We start from the raw sequence: 26581 nt of genomic DNA on the forward strand, positions 1-26581 counted from the left end.
TTTCACTTTTTATTGTTTCCAAGCCTCTCAGGCGATAACACGCTTTCCAGGAGCCTCTTCCTTACGGAGGCGACACAAATTGTATTTTTAGGACATTACCATAAAGCTCAACTTCTCAGCTCCACGCTGTCATGCTGCTTGATGCTTTTTAACTGTTTCCCTGTGAAAATGGCGGGGATCGTTGCTTCCCCCCCCCCCCCCCGCAGAGCTGAAGTGCATTTGAGAATGTTTCAGTTCACTCTTTTCATTTTTAGCTTTCTTCCCTTGACAGTTTTTTTTGCTGTTGTTTGTTTCTCATTTTGATAGGAGTTAGGAGTTGGTGAAGACAAAAACCAATTAAAAGCTGCACTTACATTTGCCAAATAGTCAGAAACATGACTCCAAGTGAGGGCTGATGTTAAACAAGTGACGATTTATTTATTGATTTATTTTTTGTCAAATTACGTCAAGTTGTAGTTGAATATTTGTTCACACTGGTGCCAAGTGGCAGTTAAAACTAAAATAAAGAATAATGTTTAAACCTCTTACACCGGAAAGCGTTTTAAATCTGAACTATCTGAACTAAAACATTATTTCTGAAACTGACTACGACGGCTCTCATCAACAGGTACATACATTCGACGGTCATACGGCCAAACAGCAATTTGATTGCTCACAGTAGATTGAGCGGTAAAAGTATAAAAAAAAAAAAAAACAAGCACATAAGGAAGCAGGTATTTCTGTGTTTTGCTCCCTTCAGAGTTGGAGCAGTTTGATCATCTGTTATCAAAACACATTAAATATCCTCGGTCTTCTCTATCTTCATAGAGGTGCTAATGCACCAACCAGTCTGAACATGGCCAACATCGGCAAACATTTTAGATGGAGTCAATATTGTCAGGCCAAGTTCATGACTTCCTCTTATCTATTTCCCGTGTCCTGCTTTTACAACGGATAAAACCTCCGACTCCTTGACCTCGTCACTCATTGCATTACCAGAGACCAGGTCTGAGATCCAAGCTGGAGGATGGAGGAGCGAGGCTCTGCTCATCTAAGAGCCCTGCTCTCATCAATCAGAGGCTGCAGATCTGGCAATCCCATCAGCCACCTGGGCTGCACCTCGGGAACCCAACACCCACAGTTTGCCAATTAATTTTCTGATAGGGTTCAAAGGCAGAGCAAGGAAAGTGGGAGAGGTGGTGCTGGGGATGGGGGCCCACAGTCAAACACACATAAAAATCTCTTAGTGAGAATATCAACAATGTCACTTTTAACGCACTAATTTCTGTGTGCATTTCCATCTTTTCTCTCTCGGCCTCTTCACAGAACTAACACAAGTAATTAAGTTGTTACACACATGAACACACACCAGCACTCGTCGCCCTCTTGACCTTCACTCAAGAGTTTGACTACTTTACAGCCCTCCGAAGACGCAGTGGGTTGTTGGGGGAAGAGAAGAAAAGAGGGAGAGTCTGACCAATTAAACAGCAGCCTTCCAGGGAGCAGAGTGTACCAGACTGGAGCAGAAGGAAACTCATTTAGCAGATGAGTGGTTTTTGGGAGCACGTAGTTCCTATGTGAAGCGAGAGGTGCGATGCGCACAGCGCCTGCGGGGACGGCGAGCTTCCTGTATACAGCGCCACAGAGCAAGCGGGCCAATCATAACACAGACTCCTGAAAAACAAGCAGAGTGTTGTCACCGCAAGCTTTCATACGACGCCTTTGAAAGTTAAGAGATGACCCAACCGGCTGCACTGCTGTGCGTGCGTGCACGTAAATCTGCTTTACAACTGCAAAGAAAAAAAAAAAAAAAAGTGGCCAGAAATGTACTTGCTGTGGATTTGTTGGTCTCTGGAACACATTACCAGTCATTTTGAGGCTGCGCTTCCTTTCAAAGACTTCTAAAACACTCTTTGTTGCGCTTTTCTTCATTAAAACAGGCTTCTTTTTTTTTTTTTTACCTGTGACATATTTTCCACGTCGGGTCAGAGAGCTAATAAAACATTCGGTCTTTCCAAAAAGCACAAAAGGCAGCACATTTCTCTGAAATGAGGTGAGAAACATTCTCTGAGAGGCCTCAGCCTCCTTTAGACAAAAGTTTTAAAGTGATTTTCTTTATTGGGAAATGTCGTGCAGTCATTTAATTCTTCTTTATTTTTTGGGGGGGTGGAAATGGGCATAGAAAAAAAAAAACGGATGCGTAGAAACAGCGTTTTAATACTCTCACACATGAATCCCACATGTAGCGTTGTTAAATTGGATAGGATCATTATGATGTCTGAATTCAGCCCGTCAGCTGGCCAACAGCTTGCACTCTTGGCTACTCCGCACTGGCTCACACATGTGGCTTTTTCAACAAGGAGCTCCAATGCGTTCCGTACGCTCAATGTCAGCGCAACTTAAGTTTCCTGCGCGAGGATGTGGGCAAAGACTTGGCCGGACCCGTATCTGGCTCAGAGAGAGAGAGAGCTGGAACGAAGTACAGGCTTCTATTTAGCGACCTATTCATGGCGGTGCTGAAGTTTGGAGTAAACATTTCTAGAATCTGTCATCCCTAAAAAAACTCATCTGCATTGTCTTTAAGTCTCCCGATGTTTGATTTCTCAGTTCAATGAAGGCAGAATGTGGCTTCTTTTGAGAGACGGTCTTTAAATTCTGGTCATTTTCCCAAAAGAAAAACAAGTGTATGCATAAACAGTATGTGAATGTTGAATTGAATAATGTTTCATCTAAGGGACCACGGCTCGGGCTGCCACGCCTTTTAACTTCATATGTGAGGAAAAAGTGAACAACTGCACAGTTTGATTTCAATAACATATGCTAAACCTTTCAAGATCAAAGCTGTGAATACTTTGGTGCTGAAAAAAGAACCTAATCAAATAATGTCCTTAAAATCCCTCCACTGAAAAAGACTGACCTGTTTCCAGGTCTGAGATTTACAGTCAATATATGATTTCGATAAAAGAAGTGGAACTTTCTCACATTTGGAGCGAAGAGAGAGAAAAAGGGTGTGGGGGGATGGTTAGGCAACAGCTGTGCAATAAAAAACGTGTGGCCTCATATGTTAACATTAAATTTGAGTCCATATTCCGTCTTTCTAATCTCTCTCGCCTCCGTGGCCTGACTTTTTCCATTCATTTCAACTGTGTCCTTTGGCATGCGTGAAGGACCGCAGACCTTAGAGATGCCGACGGGGTCTGTGTTTTGCTCACTGCAGGATTTAATGTCCATATCCTGCCTAAAGCAGCTAAAGATGAAGCTTTTAACTAATTGAGAGTGATCCCCCGTGATGTAATGCGAACTACGGGGACCGTGGAAGGACCATCAGAGCGGCAGGCCCCAGAAATCAGTTGCTGGCTGCTCTCCTCCCGGCTAACGTCAACACACGAGATGGAGAAGGAAAGTTCAGTCAACAGCGTATGAATACCTGAATGAAGAATTGCTAAAACATAAAAAAAAAACAACATCTACTGCTGTTTGAATTCTAACCAGATGCATTTTCTCATTACAGCACTGCTACCTGTAATATGATGCTGTTTATTTATGCACATTTCATGTTTAATATATCACAGGAAACCGTCCTTCACCATTCACCATGGAGCTCTTGGCAATATTTTCAAGTCTGTTTCGTATTAGCCCACTTCAAGGATTCATCATCATCTTAACTATAATCCCTAAAACTCGTCCTGTGGCGCTCTTCTTCACATGCACAAATAACACGGTGGTCCGAAAGAGAGCGATGCTGTAATGGGGCTTAAAAAAATAAAATAAATATATTTATATATATAATAATAATACAGCTGCATTTCAATGCCAGCGAGATGCATGAAATCTTATCAAATCAGTGGGACTTCATAAAAAGATGTCGGAGCTCAGTGGCCCCTGTTTTACTATGTGTAAGGCTTTAATGGGACTGAAGTCATCCAACCAGTATCTACGGGATGTTAACAGCATGAATTATAACACATTCTTTCTTTGGCTCGAGCACTTTGTGTCCATAATTCAACTGACTCCTCAAGACTCCTTCACTGTACATCTACTCCATTTCCGTATCTAATATTTTTGCTTTTCTTTCTTGTTTTTATAAACAAGCTGCAACTTTATCAAAATCCTGTTATACTGAGTACGACCTCTCTGCTTTTATCACGAGCGTTAAACTCTCACCAAGTTTCCACGCAGACTTCTCCCTGACAAACTTTCCTACCACGACTCCGAAAAGCTGCACTTTTTTTTTTTTTTGCCAAAGAGTCAACTTTGCTCCATATCAAGACTGACGGCGGCATTAGCCTCAGAAACCCATCCGATTCTACAGTGACTTCTGCGCCATAGGAACAAAAAATTTGAGAGGATTTTTTAATTCGAATCACTCCCTGGATATCGATTCTGAAAACAGTGGAGCGGAAAGCGGCCGCAGAAAAGTACAAAAACACTGGCAGACCGAATAGAAACTTGGGGAGCTATTACCTCGTCTGCATCCGTGGCTGTTAGCTGCATTATCTTGAAACCGTCTCCGACGTTCTCCTCAATGGTCACATCGAGAATATCATTAGGGAAAACAGGCGGGTTGTCATTGACGTCCTGCAGCGTGATCTCCACCTGCGGAGGAAGAATAAACACCACAGTTTCCGTTAAAGCTCTGCCAAAAACTCGGCCTGCTGCAGCCGCGAGGAAGGCTGCAAGCGAAAACAGAAAAAAAAAAAAAAGAAGAAGAAGAAGAGAGAGAAAGAAAAACAAGTTCATTTCAGATGGTGATGCTGCAAAATGAGTGGAAAGGAAAAAAGGTTTAAATGTGCAGTATCGGTATCAACTGATACCATCTGCCATCCAAAGTCATCATTCAAATCTAATGGAAGAAGTTCACTTTTCAGGGAGAGTGAGGACCGCAATCTTCTGACATCTGTTTCACAGCGTGAAAACTAAAATGAGAGTGAAACGGTTTGACAGATTTGAACTGGAAAACATCGAGAAAAACAAACAGAGCGCAGCTATCCTGCAGTAAGCTAGTGGGGTAAACTTGGCACAAGCTAACGCACTCAAATATTTTTCCTGTAAATTAAAAACGAATTAACGCTCCAACACTTTTGTTAACCACATAAAAAAGAAAAGCAACTAATTGTAATCATAATAGAAGAAACATAAATTCCACTGACATTTGAATTTATGATTTAACGCTAAGTTAAAGTATAAATTTAAACTGTTCTGCGTGTTAAACCACCAGTTCAACCACTAGTTGAAATGGAGCTCTTCTGGTGTCGGCGTCAGAAACAGCACTCCCCTGTGGGTGAAAGGTAAACCTCATCACCTCACAGACCCAGCGAGCACCGGAGCTTATTGCAAATGTGCAATTTACAAATTGACTTGAGGGCCTTTTCCACAGAGACGTACAGTGATGTGTAGCAGCAGAACAAACTGACTGCAGCTCGGGGCTTTTCACTTTCATGTCTTAGAAAGCAAAATAAACTGGCATTACTTCGGACCACAGACCCCCCATGTGGATAAACGGGGTCTTATGAGTCAAATGTACACAGACACAGTAAGTTTAAAGACTTGGAACTACAGAGCCGAGTCATTGTTTTAACAAATCATGCAGTTTAATTAAAATTGACGGACCCCCTTTGTCAGTGATTAACAGTTTTATTATCGGGGGGGTTAGGGTTGGGGGGGGTTGCGCTCTCAGTGATTTCGCTGCATCCACTCAATTATGGGAAAAATACTGATGTGACAGGAGGCTATAGTTGGGACAATGGTGTGTGTCTCTTTTTCTTTTCTTTTTTTTTTTTAAAAAGGCCCTTTCCTGTTTCAACATGACAACGAGCCCATGCAGAAGGAAAGGTCCATAAAGAGACACTTTTAGCTCTTGGCTTGCACAGAGCCGTGACCTCCATCCCGTCCTGCAGCGTTTGGATGAAGAGAAGCCCCGACTGAGAGCCAGGGCCTCGTTTTTTTTTTTTTTTCCCCCTCTCAACGTCAGCAGCCAACTTCACGGACGTATGGCACGTAAAAGGGTCAAAAACTGCGCCGCGCGAGCACTAGAATTAAAAGTGAATATTAGAGAGACAGTTTGTACAAATAATTGAGCTCTGAATGCGATTAAAGCAACAACCTATAGCAGCACAATGAGAAGCAGTTACACAAGCTCAGCTATCCAAGTGTCTGAGGGAAAGTGGAAACCCTGGAGACAGTGAGAGTGAGACATTTATGGTTTCAGATGTTCTGCGTCTGGTGCGGCGATATTACATTTCCAGTCATATCCCACAACTTAAACTGCGATCCCCTCCGCCTCATCCACTAACCCAAATATGCATTTCAAAGCCAGTAAACATGACTCGCTTTTGAATCATAACAGACATTTTGCTGCGCATTCTCTGTTTATTGCTTCTATAAATATGGAAAAGCCGTGTTTGAATTCTCCAGCGATAGGGTCTCCATTAATGTTGACAGTGATTATGGTAATTCTTGTGCCAGGCATCACAAGATGCCCCCACCTCTCTCTGAAAATCCCTTGAAAAGCACTCGCACTCGAAACTAAGCGTTAGTGTGATGAAATAGGAAAGAGGAAAAGAGCAGTTGTGAGAAGTCGACAATGGCTGGAGCTTTTTTTTTTTTTTTTTTGACTTTCCCAGCAGGCGCCTACATGAGTGACAATGGGCCTCAAGGACGTACGGCCACCAACGTGTGTGTGTGTGTGTGTGTGTGTGTGAGGTCACATACAGTGGCCTATTCATACCCTGCTACTGACAGGAAAAGCAGACTTCACATGTCCCACAAATCTTTCAGGGCGGTGCGGTGCTCAGCTGAAACGGTGTCAGCACCAAACTAAATAAAAGATGCATCTGACTGTTTACAACTGCAACGCCACCGCTGGAGTAGGACAAGCTCACAACTACGACAAATCTCATCACCGAACACTCGTTCATCTGATCCGCCGCCGCCCGGAAGAGGATGTTGTCCTCTTATTAAAGCGACTCGGAGCTGCTTGTCTGCGTGTCTGCATGAGTGGAGATAATTACGGAGGAACAAGACAGATTATGTCCCGAGCACCAGCGATGCAGAAGCTGTATAAACAAGCCACAATGACGGCGGCTCTCGGCTCAACTTGCACCCGAGCTGAGGGACCGGGGCAGAGTCAACAAACAATGAATATTTATCTCCGGCCCCGTGTGTCCCCTTGATGTGTAAATAATGCAAGGCCCACTTCTGAGGAGTGAACTAATTAGGATAGAAGTGCAGTTTTGAGAAATAATTACGCCTCACGCTTCCAGTTTGCATTACAGAGGCTCCCACAGGACAGGAATATATCAAAGCTTTGGTGAAAAATTCATCGGAGGAAAAGGAAGCGAGGTCAAGTGTGTGTGTGTGTGTGTGTGTGTGTGTGTGTGTGTGTGGAGGGGGGGGGGGGAGGCAGCAGGGAGAGAGGGGTTGATTCCCTCTACCTGTCCGTGGACCAAGAAAGTCCCAGCGGAGGCAGGTGAAACACATTAGTTTACAAAGTAAAAGATTGTGTTTCACCAACTACTGTTTCAAGTTGCAGGTACTGCTAACTGGCTGCCAGGGTTTTATTATTTATGGAGCGGTATGAATGATTCACGCGTCAAGCTGTTCCTGAGTGCTGTCGATTATGAGACCTTTAAGTGATGGAAGGCATTTGGTCCAAGAGGTTGAGACTCGAGCCCACGCTCGGCAGCGATAAATTAATCTTGTCGCAAAAAAATTCCCACAGCTTGCATGAAACACAGAGGAGTGACAGGTGGGATAATTTAGATGTCTGAGCTCATGTTTTGTAATGTAGTCTACTTTCTCACTCATAAAAGTCAAATTTAAAGGGCCAGTTCATCCATATTACAGATCTCTCCACTAACCTCTCGTGGTGTGCTGCCACACAGATAGTTTTCCTGAATTGTTTTAAAATACTCACGTCTGACATTTCTGCAGTGACCCCAATATAACCGGAATCTCATTTCATCATCTGTGGGGCTGAAAGCATGGGAAAATGGATAAAAAAAAAATATGAAAAGCAACTTTTCCTCCAGATCTAATGTCCCACTTATTAAGGAGACTTTACAGACCTCATCGGAGCTCCTTTTTTCAAACAATATAGTCCCTACGAAAGGTCTCAGCATCACAGCACAACAAGTGAAATTCCTTTAACCAGTATTTTATTGCGGTGGAGGCAGAAGTTTCACACAGTGCAGAAATCCATGCTAGTTGAGATAATGCAGCACGTCTTGGTGTCATTTGAACAAACTGACCCTTAAAACCGACCAGAAGTGCTGCAGCTTCTTTCTTTCAAATTTTCTGCTTGACACACCACATTTGCCATCTTTAAAAACACTTGCGATTCGAAACAAAAGCAGATGACGAACATCAAAGTGGAGACATTTACCTCAAAAGTAACAGAATATACTGAAGTAAGCCTTCCAAAGTGAGGGGAAACCAGAGCTGCGGTCGCAGTTGAAGGTAAAAGCATCACCTGCATCATGCCGAGCAAACAACCTTTGCCATTTTCCCCACATCTAAAAAGTGGAAGTAGCGCTGCTTTTCATATGTTTCCCACTTAAAAACCATCTCATTCTTGTAGTCCTGCCAAATCCTCTGCAGACAGAAAGACCAGGGGGAGAGTCACTGGAGGAGCGAGAGATGTATTATTTGAGCTCAATCCCGTGTAGGCCGTGCACATATTTTGTCAGTTACCGACTCAGTTGTTTTTAATAACCAGTAGAGGGACTGATTAATTAAGTGAGCGATGGTTTGCATTACAGATGAGTAATACGGTGCATGCTTGCTCCACTGAACGCCATGAATCTCCATGGAAAGGTTAGAATTCACATCATTAGCACAAACATTTATTCTAAAGCAGACCTTAAAGCAAAAAAAAAAAAAAAAAAAAAAAAGGAAAAACAATGTGACCTCTGAGTGCAACTGATGCAACAGTTGGCGAGTAAATGTTGAGCTCATGCGATCGTAAAATCCAGAGCAGGGTGCGCCTCCTGCAGGAAACAATCATTTCAAAATGATCGAATGTCTCATTAGTTGCTGTTGACGAGTCCGGGTCAAAGGTCGAGGGAAGCACCGACTTCCAGCTCTCATTATACTCGGCCTCTGAGATTGAATGATTCCACTTTGCATCAGAGGTTGGGCCTAATGTGTCAAAAATCTGGAATCATAAATCAATTCCAAATATAACACTTCATCACAGGATCGCAGCCAGGATCGTTTGCTGTTAAAAGAAATTACTCGGGGCTTTGGCGCAGAACGAACGGTGAAATGGCACAAAGGAATTTATGCAATGCTATAAAAGGGAGTCAGCACCAAAAGGCCTTTGAAGAGCGCCAATTCAACTGATGCGTAATGAATGAATAAGGAAATCTAATTCAATCTGAGGTTGAAAAAAAAAAACTGCTGTTTGTTTACGCAGGTATGATGGTTATCTAAGGTTAGACCGAGCTGACGAAACGTGAGAGCCGACGCCTGGTGCGGCTCGGGTTGAGCGGAGCATTTCAACAGAGGTCTGAAATACCAAGCTCCATTTCCCAACAGGAGCACGGGAGTCACGGCTAAACTTCTCACCTTCAGATGGAGGAGGCTGCATCTCCTTTCAACTGCTGACTCTGAAACCTCTGCAGAGCCGCGTCAATAAGGAGTAAATTCACAACAGCTTCAACAAAGCTTAACGACACCCCAACCCCTCAGTCCCCCCCCGCCTCAGCACGCAGGAAACCCATCCTTTTACCCAAAGTCCCTGCACTATTTAGGAGCCACTGTATTGTATGAAAGGAACTGTCATCCTCTCAACTCTGGAAATGGATTACTGACTGTCTAGAAGAAGCCCAGACCCGCGTCTGTGTTTGTCTTATTGAATCTGAAAACCGTATGGCTCGATCTGAGCACATCTGATGAATGTCCTGCTATGCAAGAGAATTTGTAAAGTCGGACTCAGGGGGTGATAGAATGCCACGTCACGGCATAATTCCTCTTCCTGCAACTGGAGACGCACAAAGACAATTGTTACTTTGCTCCGTCTTCACTTCTCTTCCCTTCCTGCCTCTCCTCGTGGTTGGTTCAAATGTTTAGATAGACCTTCATTGACTCTCTTTACGGAGTTTAAGGACTTGTTTCTTCCTGTGGGTCAAGGACACCGGTCAAAATGCCAGCTTGGCCGTTTGGCCTCTTCATAACAAAAAGGAAGAACAGAAGAGGTCAAAGTGATCCCTTCCGTATGGCTTCTTTTTCAACACGTGCGCAATTTGCGACGGCTCGATCTGTCAAACAAACGCCCGCGGGGCAATCCATCTTCCGACCGCAGTCATCAGCCTCGGCAAAGTGCACGCGCGCTCTGGAAACAGGAATTTGAGCACGCCGGGGATGGGAATGCGCCTGGGAAAGAGCAGACAAAGCTGGAGGCTGGCCAAACCTCAATGCACTGCACGGAGAAGGAGAAGTCGGGATACGATCATAACCCCCCTCCTCCCACCCACCCAACCCCCTCTGCAGTCCTGTGGAAAGAAAGAAAGAAAGAAAGGAAATAAAAAAGAGTGAGAGCGAGCAAAAGAAAGGCAGACAAAACAAAACAGGAGGGCCTGCAAATGATCACAAAGCACCTTGGCCTTATGTAACCAACAAAGAGAGAGAGGAGAGAGACAATATCGGACAAGTGGTTTTTATAAAGGGGATCACTGTCCTCTCAGCGGACCACTTCACCGACTGTTAAAAGATTGTTTGTCTACAGCAGGCCCCCTTCAAGCCCTCCGCAAAGCTTTGCCAACCGAGGTTCCCTCTGAGCATTTATGGCGGGATATATAATACAACAGGACGAACAACCCGCCAGGTCATCTGGACCGGCGCATTGTTTCACTGAGGCTCCGGGCTCCTCGCAGGCATTTCTCCACACAGGAGAGTGGAAACAAATCGTGATGGATTGCAGTTTTTAAATGGTTCCATATCCGGCCCGTGAGCCGCACAAACCGAGGTTCTTCTCCGCCGCAGTGGCCGTAACTCTTCCCCAATTATTCCTACCTGGGAGAGTTAGACGGGAAAGTTTAATTAGGCCTTGTGTAAGATCAGAGCAGAGCTAATGGAGGCGAGACAAGATTTAGCTCTCCTTGAAGCCGGAGCAACAATTCAAAGCCATCATGGAAAATTACCATAACCCATTAAACCCGGCACGTTCTGTATCCCTGGATTATAAGGTTAGAAGAACATCAAAACAAGCATCTTCTCCTTCCAGTGAGATGAAAGGTAGAAAACAAAATAATTAGCCTATTTGTGAAAAATATGCTTTGAAGATGTAAGGACAGAAATGTATTTTCCTTTTTATCAGTTGTCTGTTTTTTAAAGAACCCCCCCCAAAAAACAAAACAAAACAAAACAAAAAAAAAAGGAAGGAGACCAGAACTGGAATCAGCCGTCCGTCAGACTTCACGTTGGTGCCACTAATTCTGCGTTGCGTGAGTGTCCGCCCTTATCACTCCGCTCTCTCCAACAATTACCTTCAACTGCGCAGACCATGGAAAGGAGGGAAACTCAGAACTTTGTAATCGACTCATAAACAAACAAACAAACAAACAAAGAAGAAAGACTTAAAATAGATCAAAAAGTGTTCAGATCTCTAACCATATCTGGGACTGAACTTTTGATGTCTGAAGCTGTCGGTCTGCCAGAGAACATTTAACGTTTAACAAAAGATAAGCTCATTTGCAGTTTGGCAGATAACAATGCCATCTTTTCGGGGCCCGCCTTGGTTTAATCTCGATGGAAATATGGGTCTGACTGAGTTTTACTAAGGATAAGAGGTTGGAGAATGTTTTCCAGACTCGAGATGAACGTGTAATCCTTCAGCTGATATGAAAGAAAGGCAAATCCCCAGAACTGCAGAAACAAGCCTCAGCTTTCATCCAACAGCTGCAACATAGCACACAGCTAGAGTTGAACCAAGCAGTCGGAGTCATCGCGACCTGGATCACTTACAGCACAAAAAGTATAGCTTAAAGGTTAATGCAGCAATAACGTAACACTCTGAAAGGGGCCATTCTTCACCTTAAGTACTTGTATTTCTTTGTTTTGTTTTTTTTATTTTTCATGAATGTATTTCATGTAGTTAAATAGCTGATCTGAGCACTTCTTCGGTCAAAGTGATCTTTTTTCCTTTGAGCCAAACTAATTTTGATTTGTCTGAAGCCATCATAAATATGTACAAGCTGGGGGAGATCTTTCCACATGGCCCAGTTTGTAATGTCGGGCTTCACATCAGGAGGATTTTCACAGATAAAAGCTAAATCTAAGTGAGATGCTACGGATATCGGGCATCTCGATCTAAATCCACTGTTGGTTTCCAAGACGTCTCGAAGGTCTGGAAGAGGCTTTAAAGGCAATAATGGCATTCATTTTATTGTCACTGTCAACCGGTGATAAATGCCGGGGACTTAAATGAACTGTGGGGATGAAAAAGCGCATTAGTGAAAGATCTCTGTCTGGATTTGACCCAATTATAACGAGTCACAACTGAGATGACATCTCCCCACACGCAGCAAGCGGAATCTGGGCTAAACAATTAGTGTGCCGTAATGATGTTTGGGGCTGATTTAATTATCAATTCCTTAGATGTCATTTCTATCATAGTTAGCGTTGGGAGCTCAGACGCCATCAAAGACACAGCGTGTTGTGCTCAGCCTTGTTTTTCAGCGGCAGAGAGTTTTGGTGTCGAGAGAAAGACAAAAGAGTTTTCGACTGTCAAACGTCATAAAGTCAGGTTTAAGGTCACCGCTGAACTGAAGGTCATCCCCGTACGGCAGAGGCTGAAAAAAGACGATACTTAACTGCTGTTTACTTCATTTAAACAAGCGTGAGTGGAGGAGTGGAGGGCGGAGTCAGGGGTGCAGGAGCGTGTTTGTGTGTGTGTGTGTGTGTGAGAGAGGGTTGGTGTGGAAACCAACTTTAATCCAAAACAGGACTCGGATTGTTGTGGGAAAAGGCCAGAGGCACCCCCTGCAGCAGCCGTTTCTGTGAAAAACCCTTGAAAACATTAACATTGGGAGCAGCACTGGATGATGGGGTGGGTAGTGTGTGTGTGTGTGTGTCATTTGTATGTGAAGCAGGGGGGAGGTTAGTTGTACTTGCGGCTGACCTATGCTCCAGGAGGAAGCCCGGCTGCCACCCACAGCTCCTGCTGCCCAGATAACTTGGAACAATAGACAAAAGTTTAGATTTCACAACTGCAGTTTGTTGCAGTATTTTCCTGTGTCGGTCTATTTCCACCCGGTAGGCATTTCTGAAGGCTCCTAAAAGAGTTCAACCTCACATCTCATATGTGCGTGTTCAGTCTGGAGCTACGTGGGAATAGCTTAGATCGTCACGACTGAAAGCGCGAACTGAAATGTGGCGATTTGTGGTTTTAACAACATTGTGTTTTGTCACCGTTCCAACCATCAAAAACGTCGACGTGGCATTTCGGCTGTGTGTCGAGGTCCCTGCGGGGCAGCACATCCAGCTGCTGCGTGTCGAGGAATCAGTTTATGTTGTTAAAGCAGCAAACGTTTGCAGGAAAACAAACATCTAATCCACATTAAATAACTGAGCGATAACATGTTCGTTAGCTGGAGGCGTTTGTTGGTGTATTTTTAAACTTCCCGCAGTTTTTAAATGGTGAACTAAACTCATTGCCTAATTTTCACCTTATTGTCTAACTCCAAATAAGACAGAGAAGAAAGAAAATGTCTAAGAGAGTTAGGCTTGATGGTTTGTTTCATGCTCTGTTAGCACTACTGAGCTGAGTAGCTTCTTTATGGGCTCGCTTTACGGCAGACTGACGATGATTCGGTCTGTAGGTCACCTTTCCTGAACCCAATGAGCTGAATGATCAGATTCTGTTCTCAGGAGTCGGCTACAGCTTCGTACCACGTAACTTGACTCAGTTATTCCTCATTCAAGAAATAACCTTCTCATTTTAGCTTCGTCGTTATGAAAGCTATTGCTCTTTTTGGTGCGCGGCACATCTGCGGCGGTCATTTAGTCCTCAGCAGGAAACAACTTGGCAAGAAAACCTGATCCGAAGATATTCTGAGGGGCAAAAGAAAAAAAAAAAAAAAAAAAATGACAGAGAAATGTTGATGAATTTAACATGAGGTGGCGTAAAAAAGGACTTCTGCCAAATAACTTGACAATGAGGGACAGTTTCCCCCCGCTGAGGCCGTGCATGGAAACAGACGGGAGGGCCTCGAGATAGCTCTACCTCTCTTTTCCCTTTCACGCTCTCTCTCTCTCTCTCTCTCTCTCACACACACACCAAGATACAAACGGACAAAAAATGCTAACTGTGTGCCCCAATCACACGGTGGGATATGACACTCTCATTCATACATGTGTTACGGTAAAAGGCCACCACCCCCCCTTTTCGCACCGCACATACCTCCGCACGCAGTTCCACGCTACGCGGCGGCCTTACAAGGCTCCACATGTTTAACTCTCTCTTATTATCATGAAGATGGGCTTTTTAGAGGTACCATCCATCTTAATTAACAAGCCATTTGTATGCACTTCAGCCCTCCGAGACAAAATAGCATGGGAAGAAATCCTGTGGCCAAAGAGCGATTCTTGAGCTCTGAGGCATCATTAGTGGATTAAAGAACAAAAAATAAATAAATAAATAAAAGCTTCCAAGCAGCCTTCCCATGTTGCCTGCACATTTCATTATCTCCCGCCATGCATGGCAATTCCCAGCCTCATCCTCTGCTCTTTATCCAGATCTTTCTCCGTGGAGCCGGAGCCTTTAGAGTTCCACATAATTTGAGGCACTTTCTCCTTGATTTAAGGCCGGGCCATAACATCAATGCATCGCTGTGTGTGAAGCAAAAAGCCACTGACGTATAGCATGTCGCTACGCGGCTACCGAAATGAGCGAATATAATTTCTGCCTTCAGACGTCAAGCACGAACAAACAAATGTCAGCTCCAATACGATCTGTTTTCTCTCACGTGGCGAAGCGGCACGCAATAAGAGGAGTTGTTGAAAGATCACTATTTTATCGTGGCGCTCTGTTTTGGCAGATGTCTGCTGTTTTTGAAATGTCCACTGCAACGAGTGTGTGTGTGTGAGAGAGAGTATAGGGGTCTTCCCATAGGGCCTATGTCTGGAAAACAAAAAGGAAATGTTTCAAAAACAGCCTTATGGGTAATTCACCCTCGCAGCCATCGCTTTTTTCTTCTTCTCCTTTTTTTTTTTTGTCTGGCGGCACGCTTGAACGCAGCTGAATAGCCGAGAGACAATTCATCTCAATTCCCCCATTCAGGAAACCTACAGAGACTATTAATTGTCAACTCATAAAAGGACCCATAGACGCCCCATGAGAGAGTAAACGGCTCATACTCTTCACTTTTCTTTTTTTTTTCTCTCTTCCTCGCTCCCCAAATTCCACATCGATCGTCCACAGCACCGTTAAGTTTTCTCCAGGGTTTAGAGGGTCAGCGCGTGAGGTCAGGAGGTGATGATAAATTCCGCTGAGCGGTGGCATTGCGGGAGCCCGGGGTCGAAAACACCCAGTTTAGGTCGAGGGTGTCATTTGTTAGTTGACCTTTCCTGCAGCTTTGACATGTATTTTGTGGATTTAGTTAAAAAAAAAAAAAAGATGAGAAAGCAGATGATTTCTGTTCTTCATTTCTATCATTTCTTGCTAAAACTAAATCTTCCAGACTTTAACCCCAGCCATACAAAAAGAAAAAAAGAAAAATAAGAACGACAGACCGCACAGACAACAAGACTTGTGGGTATTTGGGAATTTGACAGAAAGGAATACTCAGACAACAAAAGAGCAATGCTGTCCTTCTCCTGCTCTGACTTGGGAAGTGAAACCAGCAATCAGACAAACAAAGGGCCTCTTAAAAACAGCGAACAGCCAAAGTCCGACAAAGTCGATGTTTACTAGCAGGAAAAAAAGTTTAGTCTATGAGCAACGGCAACATAAAAATAAATAAACACATAAAAAAGAAAATAAAAACTCATTATCAATATTGGTGGCAAACAACCTGGAGTTGAAACAGAAGATATACAGAATATTCCAAAGTCGCTCCACGCCCAGGCAGACACACAAACAGAGCCCTGACAAGTGACATATTAATACAACATTTACACAGAATTTTAAACAATGTGTTCAGGGAAAAGGCACCAAAGTCTTTATGAGGCATGTTTGGACTGAACGGCTTCGGATAACACAAATACACAGATTTTCTTTTTGGAAAACAGGCTAAGATCTTAGGCTTATCTAGCTATCACATCATATCAGTCCCCTCCCCGATCCGGACATGTTTGTGTTTGGGGATGATTTCAAAAGGGGATGTCAATGATGAATCCTCATAACGGAAACAATATTTAGCCACCAAACTCTTAGAAGCGCTTTCGTGACTTGTAGTAAATTTTGAAGAAAAACAAAACATGGGCAGCGCCACAAACAGTGCCAGTATTACTACCATACGAGTGCTGGTGGATGCTGCGTCACTGCGTTGGACGTCATCGCGGGGGGGGTGGGGGGGGGCATTGATGTCCAAGCCTCTGGATGTCTGGTTGGTGTCAGTCAGTGCAGGGAGGAGGATTTAAGAAGGGCTGCGCCGGGGCAAAAGGGCTTACAGTGTCACATGTGATCTAGTCAGCGACAGGAGCAGTCACCACCTTCACCTCCACCTGCAGCCCTCCCGCCCCCCCACCCACCCACCAACACCAGCAGCAGCAGGCATAGACCGAAACCAGTCACTTGGGTTTGCAGGATAGAGAGACAGGGAGAGGGAGGAAGGGGGGGTAGAGAGTGGAAGAGGGGAATGAGGGCAGCAATTGAGAGACAGAAAAAGACAAGTGAGGCCCTAAAGTCAATCGGGCCTCTTGTCTCCCCCCTCCGCTCCTTTTCTCTCTTTATTCTCCCCTCCTCTTAACCTCCCTGTCTTTCCTCCTGAACCCCCACCCTCCACTTTTTATTTTTCAGCCCCTCTCTCAGCCAAACTGCTGGCTTTGTTTTACACTGTTAGACCCGCACGTTGCTGCCAATACTGGCCTTTCGCTAAACAGAAGACACCAGAGGTCAAATCATGATTTGGCAAACATCTTTCTCAACCGCAGCGACAAAAATAACGTCCGTCTGTCTCGAGTTAGTTCGACTCCAAATCTAAATCTGCAGCGAGCGCACACTTGCGTGGTTTTTAGAATCAAAGCGTCGAAAGGCCGCAACCTCTTTTTGAGCGATCCTGTCATTGTGCCTTCGGTCCAACTGAGTTGTTTATGTTTTACATTGATCCCTCATTGTGTTACGTCCTGCCTGAGCATCCTGCTTCTCCAGGAAATAGATCACATTCAGGAAGTAATACCTTTTCTTGTGACTTTAAAGGGGCGTTCATATAAACCATCCACCGAGGCACAAGGTCAGTTTGGTCTTTTACTGCTCAGCCAGTGAAAAAAAATCTGGAGTAATATCCCTGATTATTTCAGGATTATCTCTAGTATGGTTTAACACCTTAAAGAGGTGAGAGTGAAGCCTGAAAGATGAAGGGTTGTTTTGTTTTTTTTGTTTTTTTACCTTAGCGTCTTTTAAAGGTTGCTGATTGCTGAACTGCAGTTCCTAACTTTTGAAAATCCCAAAATAAAACACGACAGAGCAAACGGAAATGCAGAGCATGCCAGAAACGACAGCAGTAGTCTGACTAACGTCTCGCCTTTGTACTTTCACTCCATCTAACCCGTTCACGATGCTCACGTGCGCAGACTCCTCTTCCTTTCCGGGTTTAACTCCTGTTTCTATCTTCCACTGCACACCAGAGCTCGTCTTTCAGAAGCAGCTCAGTTTTCACAAACAGCCAGTTCTGGGCCACCGCTGACTATACCTGGCTGCCTGTTTAAACAACAGCCAAGAGAGTGCCAAGGAAAAAAAAAAAAATCTGCCAAAAATAAATGCTACTGTGCATCCCTCCTCCTCCTCTTATGCAGTTTAGCACTCCAGACGGCGACGCGGCGAGGGGTTTATTTTCTGTCACAGTGATGTAATTTCCATCTGACGCCAGGCCAGTTTCCTCGGTCGACCACCGGATCATCATCTTTCCGCCCAGAGAGAGGTTTTGCTGAGCACACAGTCACCTGCCCGCCTCGCTTTCACACCTGGGAGAGGACGAGCAAGCGCAGCCCTCCGCCGTCGGCAACCGAGAGGCTTTATTCGAGCACTTGAACGGCCTGAATGAGCAATTAAGTGCCTTTCTGAAGGGCATCTAAATGTTATTTACTGAGACGTTTCTCATTCCAGTTCCCCTTTTTGTGTTTTCCCAGTAAGTCGTCACAGCTTCAAACCGCCGACTGTGTGGTGCCTCCAGTTGTTGCAGTTCGAAATAGGCGCTATAATGTTATTGTTGTTGTTTTTTTTGAAATTAAAATTGAACCATAGCGAGGAATATGAGAATTGCAATGAGCTCTGCTTGGCATGTTCTCCCTGATTCAAACTTAAAATTTAGCCCTGAAGAATTACATCCAAGTACGGCAGTTCATTGACTCGTATGCCAACAGGGTTAAATTTAATTATGTAACTGATTTATAGCCCAAAAAACGGATAATGAGTTTAAGTTACCGACCTACTGACCTTCCATTCACAGATAAGGGATGAAATGGGTTCATCAAGGTCAGCAGGAAACGCTCCTCCTGTATCAACTTCAGGCTAACCTAACTTTTCTTATATAATGCCGTCCTTTGTGTCTTTACATAAAGCTTCAAACTCAGGAGAAAAAAATTAAAAATAAAAACAAAATTGTACTTCTGAGGAATGTTTTCAAAGTTAAGACTCTAAACTGCCTTTCAGAGAGAGAGAGTCTTTCTTACCCTTTAGCTACCGCCTCTCTGTATGTCTCCATATTGTCTAGGAATGCCTTTGCATAGCACGGTAGCTCTAAGACTTGGTAGACCAAAAAAATCTCTCCGGGCCAGATGGTTTGGCCGGACAGCCAGAGGCCTGGATTCCCACGGAGGAAACACTGGAGCTGGAGCTTTTTCAGTTACACGTCGAGCCTCCCCGCAGCACTTTAATGCCACGATTCAAGCTCATTGGGCTGCGTGATGTTTAATTGAACCACAAGCTGTTAATCCAAGGAAAGAAAATCAACTAATCCAGATTAAGGTCAGACAGAAGGGGGGGGGGGGTTTGAAAGCACTCCCTGGCCTGCTTGTTACCTTTACAGATCGGGCTCATTACTGGAAAGCCAAACACACTCACGTGAAAAAAAAACACCAAACAGAGCTGAGGAGGCTTTTTTTTTTTTTTTTTTTTTTCATCACGCCGTGAGAAGATTTCAACATAATCTCACACCAACGACTTCCTTGTTTGTTTGTTTTCTGCTAAACTGAGATCAGACAGAGAAATGTGTGACTGGGACTGATCCATGAGGGGAATTTTTTGTTAGGTGTGAGGGGCCGAGCAGAGGGAGGGCGACGCCATGGCGTTAACAGATGCAGTCGGCGGACACATCAGCTCGGTTTCTGAAACTTCCTTATCTATGGCATAACGCAAACACAATTTCTCACTCAGTACTCCCTCCCACAAAGGCACATCCAAAGTTTATCTCCGTTTCTCTTTCACCATCCCTCTTATCTTCTGTCACAAAAGAGACGCACCGGGCCAACGGCGTATCTTCACTGACGCGGCGTTGGCAGCCAAATTTTGAAAATAGCTCTCTGTTGCTCTGGTGACAATCCTATTCTCAGGGAAAATTGCAAGATTATGGCATTTCTGTTCATCATATCAATGCAACAGCAGGACATTTGGCCAGGGTGTGTGTGTGTGTCTGTGTGTGTGTGAGAGAGCGAGAGCATGAAAAAGTGAATGCATTAGTACAGCTGGGCTATTCTTATACATTTAAAGAGGACTGGCTTCAGAGAGTAGAAAACAAAAATCCACAGAACTGGATCAGTGTGGATGTGGATCTCCCCTTAACATTTATAAGCAGCATGTAAACTTTAAATAAATGGTTTGTAACAGTCTATAATTGTGTGGAGACATAATGAATATTTTCATGTTTATGCATGGACAGTATAATATCTTACACAATTATAACCGTGTTTCACTATAATTTCACGACATTATAGCTCGTTGGGATGCATTTATTCAATGTTTGTATGTTTATATTTTCCTTATGAATACTGACGGTTGCTCCACAGGAGTCTTCCAGTTTTTGAACACAGGCTGAAGATGCAGAATAGCTGCCAACTCAATTCAGGCCACTGCCACTGGAACTTTTTTTTTTCCCCTCTCCATCTTAAAATGGATAAAACTTCTCCCTATTATAACATTACAGCAAATTGCAAGATGATGAAACTCCAGGTCCGCCAGTGAGTTTCTCCAGGAACATAGTTTTGATGAAACCAGCTCTGTTGTGATGGATTTTTTGTTACCTATTCCAGACTTTTCTACTGAATTTCTCCTTCACTTAACATGTTTGCTTATTTTTACTGTGGTAAAATCGTCACTGGGTGTGAATGAGCATACTTGTATCGCCGTATTGTGTTCCTCACAATAACAGTGGACCATTGTGGCTCTGTGATTCGAACATATTATGCACTGCCGGCTTTGAAAAGGTCTCGTGGCGCTTTGAGGTGCTTTGGATTAATCTGTCAAACAATGACAAATGGCATCAAGCATTATGCTTCACATTCTGTGGCCATTACCACATACCAGAGGGGACTAACCAGCAAAAAAAAAAAGTAAAGTATGTGGAGGAAAGCTCACGTTAATGTAATGTAGAGAGAGCCAACACCAAATCTAGGCATCCGAATGTGACTTTACGGTCAACACCGGTTCGTATTACTCGTAATGTTACTGTAGAGCTACATTACAATTAAGTTTGAAGCTGTAAACCGTGCGCCCGTTTCCAAAACAGCTTATTCAGCCGACTCATCTCAACATGCTTTCGCTTCTCAAACAAAGTAATATTAAGGCCAACAGATGGGACGACTTGATGGAGAAGTTACAGTTGAGGACGGTCAAACGTTGTTCCAGATGCAGACGGGACTAATGCATCCCACACTGGAACCCGTACAGCAGCTCTGCATACACCACTGAGTGATTTCAGGTGGGCCAGACACTAACATTTATCCTCAATGTAGTGGTGCCTTTTCTCGGGGCAGAGGGGGAAGACAAGGGAGAGGAAAAAAACGGACTCGAAGGTTGACGAGGCAGCTGTGTTTGGGAAAGGAAACTATTCATCAAAAATCGGGGATGATATATGCCATCCTCTCAGTCTGGGCGCGGCGTCTCATCTGCAACTGTTCTCAGAGATCCATCACGGTCTCAAAGACAGCTATGCGGTGCTTCGAGGCCGCCGCAATTAGTGCGTCAACAGCTGGGGAGACCATTAGACGCTCCTGGGTGTTTGGTTCTTCTCCTCTGTTTAGAAAAGGCCGAACAGCACGGACAAATACAGGACACTAATGAATGGTGTCTGTCACTGCGAGTGGGAACGTCTGGCCGGGAGTTCGGGAAAGTTTCTCGGGGCACGATGTGAAATTTTGGGGTAAAAATGACGATGGAAAGGGGGAGGACGGTTGAGGTGATGTCAAACAAAACTGTGGAAAGCCATTTGGAAAATGCTATTAGGAAGTGTAATTTTTGCAGATGTTCATTATACTTTGGCCAGGGGTTAAGAAAATAAGTGATATTGCAGTTTTGCCATTTGTCTTTGGAGAATAGATCACGACTGTGAGCCATCCGAGGCCATCGTGCTGGAGCCCGTACGGTCGAGCCAATAAAACCCCAAATGAACGTGAATGTTGGCGGAAAAGAATACCGTACGCGCTCATTTTGGAGGGTTAGGGTTACGATCGGGTCACATTGCTGGCCTTCGACCGCTCACGGCACCTTTCGCGCACGCTCGTCTGCATCGCCGACATCCATGTGCGGAAACGACAGGTAGGATCCGAGGAAGGGAACGCGGTGAAAGAGCAAGAGTGTGGGAGTCTGAGAACTGTCCACCTTATCTTAAAGAATTAAGATAACCCAGAAGTGAATCACTCAGCACGGTCTAAACCTAATCTAAGCTCTGGCTGACGTATTCTGCGTTATCTCACCTTCACTCACACATCGCCATGTGCGCTGCGCACACACACACATATAAAAACAAACAAAGATTACACATGCCATTTATCCTCTATAAGTCAAACGGAGGGCGGAGTACAGTTTATGCACAGATGATAAAAACCTTTACCCCAAATTCCCCAAATCTGTTCTAGTCTGCTTCTTAGAAGATACTGAAGGAGATCAGATAAAGAGTGGAGTGTTTGCACCGCGCTGCCATGGCTTCCACAAGAACAACAACGGTGATCAGCTTTTCTCTTTATTGGGCAGAGTTCAGTAAAGGCCATAAATGTGATCCATCTAAAAAGAAGTGCTCTTTGCAGCAGACTCCCCTCGTTGTTGTTACTGGCAGCGACCGTGAAGTTGGCAATTGAAAAGACTGATGCTATTTTCTGTTAAACACTCTTTTTGTGTGTGTGTGTGTGTGTCTTGGTGTGTTTGTTCTGTGTTCTTTCTCATCTATTCCTGAAATGTTATACAGTGAACAAGCTGAATCTTTGGTCAAGTGTGGGCTAGAAATCGAAGGCCTGTAATCAGTTTTCCAAACCCTCTCCGCCTTCGCTTGGCCGGGCTGTTTATATCTATCTTGATGACATTGTATGAAACATAAGGACTTCCAAATCTACGCTGCTGTATTATGATTAAGATCTATGTCACATCGAGCCTGCTCTTTGCTACGAGCAAATATAAATCAGCGCAAACGCAGAGTATAAAAATTAACCTTCTCCCCCTGCGTGATCAAGATGTATTTGCTGAGTATGGGGATGTCAAATTTTAGGGCAGTACATCTTAGTCATTTTCCACGCATTCCACAAGTGTAACACAAGTGTATTTATACAGCGCAGTGCACTGGCCATAATCTGTGACATGAAAACGAATGGGATAATTAAACCACTATTGACACTAATTAAACGTTCTCCAGGATCCAGATTTGGAAGATAAACAGAGCTTAGCCAGATTTAGTTCAAACTGTAACTGACTGCAGCCATCGTGTCTGTAAATCAGCTTTAAAGCCAACATGTGGGATTTACCACCTCACCAGCGTTATTCACCACTGGAGGCCGTTTTCTCACATCATATTTGCTGCGTGTTAATGCAGGCTGCACTTAAATTTTTCTATGAAGAAAATACTTTGGATTCACATGCAAGCAACAGCTGGCTCAATTATCCGTGACAAGACTGTTTATAATAGGCAAAATAACCTAAACTAACAAAATAACCCCAACTGCAAATGGGGGAGTAGTTTGGTCGGAGGAAATCGGAAAGAGTTTTCAAATTGTGCCTTTCTCCGTTTCGGAACAAAAGGTTTCAAAGGAGGAAAAGCTTTTAGCAGACCACTTTTACAAATTACTTGGAAGAACTACATGGGGAAAAAAAAAAAAAAGCAAAGCAACAAGATGTAAGGTGCCACCAAGACTTTTCAAGGTAATCTCTGATGCTCCTGTGTTTGCAGTACGAAATGCATAGCACAGATTTTTTTTTTTTTTAAAGGAGAGCCTGAAAAAGAGAAGCTGAAACCGGCAACAATCCAGACCACAGACATGTTTTTTGTCATTTCATTGTCTCTTCGATACCTTTCCTTCTATGGTAATTTCTTTAAAATTAGACAAAAACGAAAAACAACCGGACAAGCAAACAATCCCTGAGTCACAATGTGGCCCGAAACAATGCCCAGGGCCACCGCTCAGTGTCAAACCGCTCTGTGCCAGATCTGACCGAGGCGACGCGAGGCCGAGGGAGGTCGTAAAGTTAAGCCAGCAGAAGAAGGGAAGGCAGCGAAACACAAGGGCGGGGATTGTTGGAATTCTCGCAGCACAGCCAGCGCAGCTTCCTGTTATTTGTTTTGTAGTAAATGTTGGAGCCTCGGGGGGGGGGGGGGGGGGGGTAAGAATGACCATGTCGTCTGTCCTCTGCCTGCCACCGTTGCCTGCACTGCTCAGTGTGAGAATGTACACACTTATTTCACGTTTCTTGGGGGGGGGGGGTTTGTCGTCTCGTCTGCAATGCTGACATAGAAACAGAGAATCAGGACTGAGGTTGTTGCTGAAATCTAACCGGCTCCATCCAGACACTGCATGCTGCAATTTCAACCTCCAGACTGGAGGAAGTTAATGAATGGTTCTGCTGCAAATGGCAAATTCTAAAATGCATAAGGATCCAGATATAAGATATCGTCAGGGTACAGAGTGCAGCACAGCCTTAAACTCACAATTTCAGACAAAGCTCAAGTCTAAATCCTACCGTGGTGTCCGGGTTAGAAACAAAAGCCAGGACTTCATAACCACAACCTTTACATACGAGCCGGCAAAGCTAGATGCTGAAATCCGGATCCTGTTGGGCTAAATTGGCACTCAGCATAGAAATCAGTTGTACAGCTGTAGTAACACACCACCTTCTGTCTTGTTCACTGTGTTGTGATTAATTGCTGGACTTCAATCATCGAAAAATCTCCCTTTTCTTCTGTTTCTTTCATGTCGGTGCTGCCACGCAGACACAACAAACACATTTCCTCCCTTTCAGAAGAGGCAATTTCTACTGAAACAAAAAACTGAGCAAACGATCAGATCAGTTGTAGGAAAAACAACAACGTGCACTGCAGAATAACGGGAAATAAGAGCATAAAGAGGAGGACAATGCTGGAGCGCTCGTCTCGTGTGAGTCAACATATCAATATGTTTACCAGTGAGTTATTTGACCCAACTAACTCAACACCATAAAAATATAAAGAGTCATACAAATCTACCGTTGTACTCCATCGACAGCTAATGGGCCGGGACCTTTCCTCGCCTCATTATCTGGTTCTGCTTCTTCTTAGGAAAATAAAAGAGAGCCGGGAAAAAGAATTAAAAATAGAGGAAGAGAAGACAGATTGTGAAGGAAAGAAGTCGGCGTTATAAGAGGTAGGGAGAGATGATGAGAACTGCAGTGCAGAAAGAAAATAAAGACAGACTGAAATAGAGGCCAAGAAGAACAGAAAGTGGAAAACGAAAACTGCAAAGAATTGAGAACGGCGAGAAATGACAAAGAGACAAAGAAAAACAAAAAAACAATACGAGGACAAAGCTGTGCAGTGAGAACAAACCTCGAGGGAGCGAGCAGACTCCACGGCGTGAGTTTTATTGTCTAACGCTTTAATTGTAAATAACAGGCCAACGCAATGTGAACGACCATTCATTCGCCCAGACAGAGTGATTAATCCATGCTGGGCTTTGGGAGAGTGGGCAGTGTGTGTGTGTGTGTGTCTGTGTGTGAAAGAGGGAAACTGAAAGAGAAGGGTCTTTCTTTTCCTTTCTTGTCTCTATCTCACTACCCCGCAGGTCCTAATTGGTTAATTTCATAAACTTCTCAAAGGGGTGCTTGCTGAGGGCCCTACCTCCTTTTTACTGGGGGAAAAAAAAAAACAGGAGCCGGTTTAGCATCGTTACCTGCACCTCCTCTGGTCTTTGTTGCAGAGGGGGGATGAGCGACAGAGAGCAGCCATGGGGGGGGGTTCCTTCAATGGGAAATACAGCAGGGAGGAAGCTGGTCACTTCCCAGCGTCTCGCCCACGGGAGGAGTCTATGACCTGCTCATTATTTCATTCTGGGGTAGCTGCCGTGATATCATCGCTAAGAAGCCGGCGGGGAAACTGAGTAAATCAGCGTGTACCGAAACGTTCGTTCCAATTGTTTTGTTTTGTGTCTCATCGCCCTGAAGTCAAAGAATTGGCTGCTTTAGCTGTAAATGCAGCTGATTCAAGAGCTAAGTGACGAAACTAACGTGAGCTTGGTGATACAATGTACACTTTACTGATTGACCTTAAAATAACGTGAGCATAAATATAACAGCGGACACCAAATTACTAAATGACAAGTAGGCGAAATGAATCGCATCGGTTAGGCTGGCATACACATTATTTACATTTCTACAGGTAAATGTAAATAAAAAAAGACAACATGTTGAGAGCGAAGCTAACTAAGCCCTCTAACACGACTTAGTATGGACATTATAGGCTACAACAGCTTGATGCGGCGCTGTCTTCTAGCTTTCTTATAACTGGAAAGTGAGTCTCATCCCGATTTACTAATCACAACTTTGAGTTTGGTTACTAGCAGTACGGAAGGATGAAGGTAGGTGGAAGCCAGTGTGCTTCTGATCTGACAGTGTCAACACAATAAGTTTCATGAAGCAATAAGTGGAATGAGTCACTGTCTAATTTTAGTCCAGTAGCATCATTTTCATACAAGAGAGTTATTTGGCTTTGTGCGCCAAAGTGTGAATGTTTGTTTTCCAACCCAACCAGGGAAGTTGTTTCTTCTATATGAGGCTGAAAATAGATTTGATATGCTTGAAATAACATTCAATGAATGGACCATAATTGTGTATTACCAAAACAGCCCGCAGTAATCACCCAATAATAACTGCATTAAACGGCCGCCATCAAAATTGGTGCGGCCAGACAGTGAAACGTCTACATCAGTTACTTTGCCTGCAGGAGTCGCCACGTAAATGCTGCTCTCTTGGAAAGAAAGGCATTATGGAAACCTC

General features: G+C 44.1%; 1 protein-coding gene across 3 annotated transcripts in view; it reads right to left on the reverse strand.

Moving 5' to 3' along the window:
- Positions 1-26581, reverse strand: part of fat4 (FAT atypical cadherin 4) — a 98933-nt gene that overhangs the window by 42864 nt on the left and 29488 nt on the right. For all 3 annotated transcript variants that reach the window (XM_029511778.1, XM_029511777.1, XM_029511776.1), the window contains exon 2: positions 4444-4575. In XM_029511778.1, coding sequence (XP_029367638.1) covers positions 4444-4575 — 132 coding nt within the window. The remainder of the gene's footprint in view (positions 1-4443; positions 4576-26581) is intronic.

Source organism: Echeneis naucrates, chromosome 10, assembly GCF_900963305.1.
Source record: "Echeneis naucrates chromosome 10, fEcheNa1.1, whole genome shotgun sequence".
Classification (NCBI taxonomy): Eukaryota; Metazoa; Chordata; class Actinopteri; order Carangiformes; family Echeneidae; genus Echeneis; species Echeneis naucrates.